The sequence below is a fragment of the Solanum stenotomum genome, chromosome 10 (genome assembly GCF_019186545.1).
Source record: "Solanum stenotomum isolate F172 chromosome 10, ASM1918654v1, whole genome shotgun sequence".
NCBI classification, from domain to species: Eukaryota; Viridiplantae; Streptophyta; class Magnoliopsida; order Solanales; family Solanaceae; genus Solanum; species Solanum stenotomum.
The window spans coordinates 55,363,040-55,372,322 of NC_064291.1; the positions used below are offsets into that span (position 1 = coordinate 55,363,040).

The 9,283-nt window shown below is 33.4% G+C and overlaps 1 protein-coding gene and 1 pseudogene across 1 annotated transcript; both read right to left on the reverse strand.

Moving 5' to 3' along the window:
• Nucleotides 1-169: 169 nt before the first annotated feature.
• On the reverse strand, nt 170-2,515 carry LOC125843327 (uncharacterized; annotated as a pseudogene).
• Nucleotides 2,516-3,271: 756 nt separating this feature from the next.
• LOC125843302 (probable LRR receptor-like serine/threonine-protein kinase At1g63430) lies at nt 3,272-8,129 on the reverse strand. The gene is made up of 13 exons (XM_049522529.1): nt 7,492-8,129; nt 7,024-7,162; nt 6,797-6,868; nt 6,555-6,698; nt 6,308-6,457; nt 5,546-5,662; nt 5,307-5,371; nt 4,895-5,143; nt 4,594-4,799; nt 4,366-4,498; nt 4,126-4,283; nt 3,835-4,050; nt 3,272-3,726 (listed from the first exon to the last, which is right to left on the reverse strand). The coding sequence occupies exons 1-13, from the start codon at nt 7,571-7,573 to the stop codon at nt 3,481-3,483; spliced, it is 1,977 nt and encodes a 658-aa protein (XP_049378486.1). The 5' UTR covers nt 7,574-8,129; the 3' UTR covers nt 3,272-3,480.
• Between the last annotated feature and the right edge of the window lie 1,154 nt (nt 8,130-9,283).

The window sequence follows — 9,283 nt, forward strand, 5'->3', positions numbered from 1 at the left end:
CAAATTGAATATCCTCACACTATTCACAAAAATTGGGATTATTAAGCACGTAAAAAAAATTAGTACAAGAACTATTCAAATATATATTTATCAAGAAAGCACGATATTTTTGTAGACATTGAACATAAATATCTTTATATAGGATTGGAGTACTTAAAAAGAATTACATTTATGGATCATTAATACCAGGTCCACCATAAAAAACATAAGTAAAAGCATTTGACCCTTCCGTAAGTCTTACGAATTGAATATCGTAAGCAAATTTATTTTCAGTAAGCGCGACAATATTATATACTCCAACCGAATCTCCGTCCTCATTTGAAACCGCAATATTCCTACAATACGCATCAAAACTACTATTTCCGAAAGGAAAATAGCTCGAGCCCATTGGAGGTTCTGGTAAACCTGGTGGATTATATATAACTCCTCCCCAGTCAACATTTGTAGCAAAACCTTTCAATTCATTTAAGATATCATGCGGCCAAAACCCAACTTGTGTATAGTCTGGTCCTAATAGAAGCCACCAGTTTCCAATGCCCGTATCCTAAAATTTAAAAAAAAAATTGTCAATGTCAGTATTTTAGTGTCTCTCGATTTATACATATATATAGTCACGATAAAAAAAAAACACAATAAATAAAAGTATAATAAGTACCCTATAAATGTACAAATCAACCTCCTTTGTGCTCCCTCCACGTTGTGAAAGATTGTCCTCAAATGACATATCAAGAGGTATGTCGGTGTGTACATACACAAAGCCGGGACATAATGTATTGAAACAATGTTTTTCACCTGTCTAGAAAATATAAAAGGCATATATTTAGGTGATGAAATCAAGATTTATATTAAGAGGGTTCAGAACACACGAAGTAAAAAGAAACTCAACACCTATTGTATATACACAAAAATAATTTAAGTTGTATATAATCAATGTAATTTTCTATAGAAGGGAATTTTGATTGACCATACATGTATCTGATACTTAAAATCTTGTACATGAAGGAAAATATATAGCCAAACAATAGACATAGAGTAGTTTTATAAACGCGATATTAAAATCATCAAAGTACTAAGATAAGTAGTTACCTGATAATGTAGGTAAAGTCTAGTATTATTATCCCCATATAATGTTGGATCCACCTGAAATACAAATAGTGAAATTGTAATAAGCGAGTATGGATTTATATTAAACCCTATAATTGACATCTTAGAAACATTTTTCTATGAAACAATTAAATTGTGTATGAAAAAGATCGATTAAACTTACTCTCCAACCAACTTGTAAGATATCCGATCCATTTTGAATTTTTATTCGACAAGCGCTATGTTGTTGACCATCAACGTGAGGATTGTACAAACTAGTTGCCATTCCAGCTCCCGAAAACTTTGTAAAATTTGGATCGTACTGTGGTGTAGCTATTGCACGCTGAATGTAAAAGAAATTCTTTAATTAACATTTACATATTATATATGCAAAGTATGGCTAGCCCTAAAAGGCAAATGCAGAGACCTTGACAACACAATTTGATATTTTGAAAGGGAAAAAAATTACAAATTGTAAATTAAACTTATTTCATTTATTATTTTAAATCCAATTATAATGAATGTCACAAAACAAAAAAAATGAAAATATGAAAATTAGTTTTGTACCTTATATCCATAAAAAGGGTAGTAGCTTCCCTTTTGCTCAATATTGTTATTGCTCTGCATTGGATATATTGCAATATATGAATTTTTGCCACAATATTTGAAACAAATTATACTTGCTTATAAAATCTTCAAGTAAAAGTATTAAATTGTTCATAAATTATCTTACGACTACAAATTTATTGTCAAAGTTGGCAGGTTCTGGTGGTGGCATATTTCTTTGTCTTATAAGATCATCCTTTGTAATTCTCTTGATGGGAACAGTTCCAGAAGGACAACCTCCATCTTTTGACCATATTGTCGGTAACCTATTAGTTGTTGAGCCATATGAATTTTGCTTTATCTCAGCAAAAGCAGGTTTCATCTGTTCATTCAAATATTTGATTGTGTGTCAATAATATCATATATATGTACAAAAAAATTAAAGTAAAAAGAGAGTAGAGATATGCCTGAGGATGAAAATTATGATCCTTCAACAATGGGTGATCAAACGCATGTTGTTTGTAGAAATCCACACAATCATATGATTCTCCAGATTTAGTCTGGGAACAAAAAAAATCATAAATAAGATACCTAATTTATAGTACTTATACATCAAATTCTATAAGGTAGAGAGTTCAATTTTCAAATACAATAAAATTTACTAAAGAAAAAGACATAAACCTAAGGTTCATTTACCCAAAAAAAATCCCCCCCATCCCACCCAACCCTAACCCGATAAAGGTGATTTGTCAAATAAAAATAATAAATATTTCGTGAGATTTACAAATATTATATATGAACAGAAAACAAATACCTTAACTGTTTTGACTGCTGGCTTATTCAAAAGTTTCAATTGTTTCTCTAACTCCATGTCTTCCAATTCAGATAACTTTTTTCGTCCTTGTACTCCATTATAACTCAAAAATAAACATAACACCAATAAAATTTGTCGAACAATTTTTTGAAGCATCCTGAGTTCATTCATCTTTTTTTTCTTTTGCAAGTATGAGTACTTTGCTACTATGAGAAGGGTGTTATATAAGGGTAGGTATAGAAAAAATTTAATGCACTCACTATATTTTATTTTTATCTTTAATAAAAAATTAAATGTTGATTATTCCTTTTTAAGTATAATCTTAATTAATAACAATCTGATTATGTAAATATGAGTCAAGTATATTAAGCCCAAAAAGTAAGAAGGCAAATGGGCTTTACTTGGGCTTTAGATTGTTCTGAATTATCATACTATAATATGGGCCATTTAGTCAAGTATCGGGTCGATTATTTGGGAAGTAATGACAAATACACATTTTAACAGCTAATAAAAAAGGAATAGTTTCGAATATATACAATAAAATAATCACTTTACAACAAATATAGTTATGTTTGTCTTATAAAATCATTCTTCATAATTCCTCTTAACGAGAACAGTTCCAGAAGGACAACCTCAATCTTTTAATCATATTTGTTGATAACCTACAAGTTGTCAATAAGAAAGTATGTATTGTACTTTTCTTTTGGAGTTGAGTTAAGCCCAAGATCTATTTTGAGTTGCGACTCGAGAACTCGAGCGAGTTCTTTGAAACTCAAAAAATATGGTCTTTTTTTTTTTCATTGGTGCCTCATTCACTATGAGCACTCAATTCATTTTAACAAGAACCACTTTGTTTACAAAGAATCAACAGTAGCATCTCTTCAACTCTAATTTTATCCTACACTCAATTTACATGAACTCAACCATCACTCCAGAACACATTGGGAACGAGAAATCGAGAGGTCAAAAAACGAAAAGGAGAAAGCGCTAGACAATTACATATTTCGGATATATATACTGTGTTAGCCTTCTGACAGTTAGGATGAAAGTGCAAGCTCGGCCCATGCCAACGAAGACGCCTTGAGCTCTGCAGTGATGGAAGTGTCAATGTTGCTCTCCAGAATAGCACACAGGTCCTTCATGGATGTCCTTCTACTCGTAGTCGGGTGGATGCAAAGGTTGATCACCTCACATATCACTTCGAGGTCTTCCTGTTTGAAATGTTTCAACTCGGGATCCACAACGTAGGATAATACCTCCGGCATTTCAAGAAATTCCTTTGCCTGCACGTAAAAGGTCGAATTTAGGTCCTGCCAACGCGTTTAGAAACTGGTTCTAGCAGAGAAGTCTTTTCACAGTCGGAAATTTTTCACATGAAAAGAAATGCTTACCCAATCTACTAAGCATCCTTTGTCTTTGCAATATGGAGGTCTCCCACTGATTATTTCCAGTAGAAGTACTCCAAATGCATAAATGTTACCCTGGACATCGAGATGACGACTCTCGAGAGTATTTGGAAGGACACATATTGCTCCTTCACTACTGATAGCACCTGAATTCTTTTCTGATCTGGAAATTATCGACTTCCAGCTTTCAAAATCAACAAGCTGCACCAAATGAAATAAACTTTGAGAAGACAATTATAAAATGCCAGTGCCTTTTGTAAATGGTCTTTCGTTTACCTTGGGAGAAAAATCTTCGGTGAGATATACCGAATTTGAATTCAGTTCTGATATAGTAAATGGAGGGTCAAGTTCTGAATGGAAATATGTCAGTCCCTTAGCGATGCCAATAACTATTTTCATCCGGCGTGTCCAAGATAGTTGGCATCCTTCTCCATCTATGATACATTCAAAGAGTTAGGAGTTCGCTTTGGAAAACATAAAATGAAGTGCATGCGAAAACTAATTCACTTTACTCACAATGAAGGTGTTCATATAATGTCCCATTAGATGCATATTCAAACACCAACATCCTCGTAAAGGGACTACTCTCTCTGCAATAGCCTAGAAGTTTCCCAGCGTTCTCGTGATTTATTCTGGCCAATTCTGCCACCTAAATGTAAATTAACAGAAGTTAGAGCATGGAACTTAAGATGAAAATTTTTGGAACAGATAAATAGTGATGATGAAGAAAGAATTGAATCTTGCCTCTTTCTGAAAATAAAGTTCTAGATAGGCAGTCCAGTGCTCTTCTTTGACGCAAAGGGATATTACAGCGATTTCAGGTCCGCCTTTCATGGTTCCTTTGTAAACTATGCTATCTGGTGAGGATCCAATGATGTTGCTGAAATCTTCACAAGCCACTTCAAGTTCTTGTCTGCTGTATCTTACAACATCTTTCAGCATACCAGTATCTACAAATATCATCAGCGGTAAACAGAAACGAAGATTAGGCTCAATGCTTTTGAAAGTACTAAGTGCTCAAGTTCAAGTGCATGATAGTACTAACCTACATAAATTGTCATATGATCTTTCTCACTTCCTGATTTCTTCCAAGGTATGATTGAGGATTTGTTCTTAAGCCTTTGAAGGCCAGTCACAAGACCTACAATGAAGAGAGAACCCACCATAACTCCTGTTACCACTTCTAAAGCCAAAAGCCAAGTGGGCTTGGAAGAAGTCTGATGTCTCGGTTCTTCAACAGGCTGGTGCTTATTGCTGAGTGTCGATGCATGACTAGTGGGAGGCGGAGTGCTACCTATAATGCAATGTCAAAACAACCAGTTCAGTTTCTTACTAAAATAAATAAATCTATTTGACTGCAAATATTAAAGAAAAAAGGTTGAGACATCAATTCTCCTAGACTGAGCTGCACAAAGAATGCGTAGTGTTGAAAATTGTAACTATGATTGTTTACTTACCACATAAAGCAGCAGACCGTTGCTTCGGGTCTTTGTGCTGAAGGCAATTTCCTTGAAAACTAGATCTATAGAAACACAAAATAACAGGCATTAAGAAACAGAAAAGGTAAGAGAAACAACACTGGTAGAGCATCAGAGTGCTACTTTGGATATAGATTTACAGCAACAAAACTAACAGGCATTCAGGAATAGAGAAGATAAGGTAAAACAAGAATTATGGCGTAGAATTAAGAACTGACTTTGGAAGGTAACCCAAACACTTTGGTATGCTTCCAATAAGAAAGTTGAATGAGAAATCAGCCACTTTGAGCTGGGATGTGCGACAAAAACCTGTAGCGCTGGCACCAGAGGCATACCTAAATGGGTACAACAGAAAAAGAAAAAAAACAATCAGATAAAGATACATGTGATGGACATAAGGCTATAGCAAAATCAGTTGGGTCAAATATTACAGGACATCAAACAGTTTTTACTTATTTTTCTTCACAGAAATACAGATCAATTCCAAGAACATCATCGTTAAACTTTTGAAACATACATTCTGAACTCTGTAACATTGCTCTCATTTGGTCAAATATTAAAGGCTATAGCAAAAACACACTCCATTGGGGTCCCCCAATTCACCATCCTCCCATCAAACAACAGACAATGAATGTACTACACTAGACTCAAGTAAAACAGCCATCAGTGTCAATCTGCAGGCAGTACATATCAAACAATGCTGACAGAAAGAACAGACATTATCCCATAAGCATCTCTTTTCTGGATTCTGTCATCATCATTCCAGACAATGACTGTCATAAAGATCAGAAAATTAGATTCTTTGGTCACTCAATCCTTCAAATATCTGACAGAATCCTAGAGGGCCAAGATGGAAATCGCTCTAAGGACAACCAAAAATATCTTGCAAGTAAACAGAGAATCGTGCATTAATCCTTATCCACATACCAGAAAATTCAAAAGAAAAACGATAAAGTACAAGACGTAGCTAATCAACTCACATTCCACGTACACCGGATGTAAAATCTGATCCAGTATTAGCAGGCACTAGTCCTTGGAGTTTGTTCCTGTCCAACCGAAGTTCCTCAAGGTATTTCAAATTACCAAGCTCAGCAGGCAATTTCCCTGTTAATCCATTAGATTGTAGGTTTCTGCAGAGACACATGGAAGCTAGAAAAGTAAGGAAGATTCAACAAGGATAGGTAAAGGCAAGTACAAATGAACCTACAAAATTCAAGTTAGACTAACATTTTCATAATGTTTGTCAAATTGCCAAGCTCTGAAGGAATTGGTCCTGTTAGCTGGTTAGCACCCAAATCCAAGGCCTTCAAATTTTTCAATAGACCAATCTCCTTAGGAATTGTACCAATCAGCACATTTCCATGCAAAATTCTGCATATTGCCGGGGAATCACATAAGCTTTAACAAAATCACAAAAAAGAACAACCAGAACTATGTAATCCTTATAAATCTATTCGGAAATAACTTACAGTTCTTGCAAAGAGGAGAGTGAATGCAAGTTGGGTGAAAGAAACCCCTTCAACGAAGCACCAGAAATGTTTCTGTCACACAATCCAGTGGAAATGCATATTAGAGACTCATTTGCACTAAACTTGAGTCCATAAAAGATCCACTAGATTGCATTTTAGTTGAGAAAAATCATTAACCAAACAACCTATCCATGTATTGCACATAAAATTGAAGACAATTAACTCACATTTTTATGACATGATCTTGAGCCATAGAACAAAAGACTCCAGCCCAACCACAAGGATCTGAATCTAAACCATTCCAATTTGACAAAACCAGAAGAGGGTCTTCATATATAGCTTCCTTGAAGGTATTGAGAGCATAAACTGTATCAACAAAGAGTCCTCAATCAGATTCACTCAGAATAAACTACCTACTCTTTGAATTACAATCTCATAAAATACAGCAACTATCTACAACAACAACAACATAGTACGCAGACCTTACCCCTACCTTCCCAGGGTAGAGAGACTATTTCCGATAGACAATTTGAAAATATGACAGCAAAATACAGCAAGTATCTCAAAACAAGAAAATACAAGATCTTTCCTAAACAACATTACATTACAACACTAAATGCTCAATTAAAAGACAAAAATTGAATATTTGCAGCAGTAACTACATCAAGATCTGAACTTGAGTTGATAATACACACCTTCATTTGATGGAAAAGCATCACAGATCCCAAGAACTAGTCCAACAGTGACTAAAACTTGAAATACAACACAAAGTCTCATCTTTTACCCCAGATAACTCCTCACAACAACACACTAAGTTTCTACAAAACCCCAGAACTGAAGGAACCCATCTAAAGAAACAGTCTCCAAGAACTTAAGCAATCAACAAAAAGAAGAAAAACCCAGAAAGCAAAAGATTCAAAAAGCAATAATCCAAACAAAATTGAAAGAGAAAACAAGAAAAGACCCAAGACAGTAGATGAAAACAAACAAAAAAAAAAGCTGGAAAAAGATAAAGTTGTCTTTTTTACAAGTGAGGGGAGAAAGATAAACACTAAAGAAAACTTAACAAAGCTTAAGAGTGAATTCAAGAATCTAAATCTGTAACAACCCCTTTGAGTGGAATCTACTATTAAGTGTCACCAACTTAGTTAAAAAAATAAAACTTGGGTTCAAAGAGAGATTTGGTGTCTAGAAACAGAGAATTTATGAGCTGAAGAAGAAGAATTTTGGGGTTATAAAAACTATATGTTAAAATTATAAGGGAACAAAAAATCAAGCAGAAAATGGAGAAGGAGATAATAGAAGGAGCGGCGGAGTAAAGGAAGTGTGGGCCTTTACCAGCGTCGCTATGATTGATCAAACTTTGAATATTTTCTCATAAATACACAATAGCTAAATACCCGTAAACTTGAAGTGTTTTTTTTAGATTATCTAAATTTAGAATGATGTTTTCAATTTCGTGTTGAATATTCGTATTAGGCGTTGAAAATTCATATTGACATTAAAACAATCTCTAATAAAAATAACTATATATCTGGTATATATGGTAGAATCGAGTTAATACAAATTTACGTCGAATTTTTTTTAAAAAATAAAATACTTTTTGACAAAGACATTCATATGAGAGGTTCGAATTTTAAATTTTAATTAAAAATGATAAAATATTTATCACGAAACGCTCGTAAAAAAATCTAATTGGTTCTTTATCTTTTAAAATTTACTTCATGTGAATGTTTAGAAGCCATATTAATATATCAACATGTTAGGAGTTTGTAAGTAATTAATCAAATATGAAAATGTTGATTTAGTAGGCGTTTGGCCATGCAATATCATATCACGATATGGTGTCGTGAGATGAAATCAACATTTGGACATGCGATTTTACGCTGATTTCATCTCATGATTCCATATCATGAGAGGTGACATCATATTCTCCAAAAACCATGATATGGAATCACCATGTGATTTCATATCATGATTTGAGATTTTTTTAATACAATAATTGATCCATGAGTTTATATTTTGTTAAAACAGCCCCACATTTATATCTACTAACTATTTATTTCATATGTAAATAAAATTTATAATCACATCATTAATTTTTAAAATTTATTATTCTCACCAATATAAAATTTATTATCACTTTAAATTTGGTGAATATAAATGATAAAGTAGAAATTCATTTGGTGAATATAAATGAGAACAAAGGGAGTAATACTTTTTTGATTTTTCATAATAAAAAAAAAGGTCTTAATCTTATGACAAAGCATAATATTGATAAAAGACAATTTTCATTGGCGGTGCCGCACTTTCTTAATCTTAGTATTTGCAAAATGTTCATTCACATGACTGAAGGATATCAAGTCCAATTGATTGAGGACTTAGGAAAATTTGATCAATTAGTTATTAATATTTAGTCAAGTGGACTAATTATAATTTTTTTGATTAAATTTTATTAGAAGTGTTTTTGACTCAAACTTGTGGTAA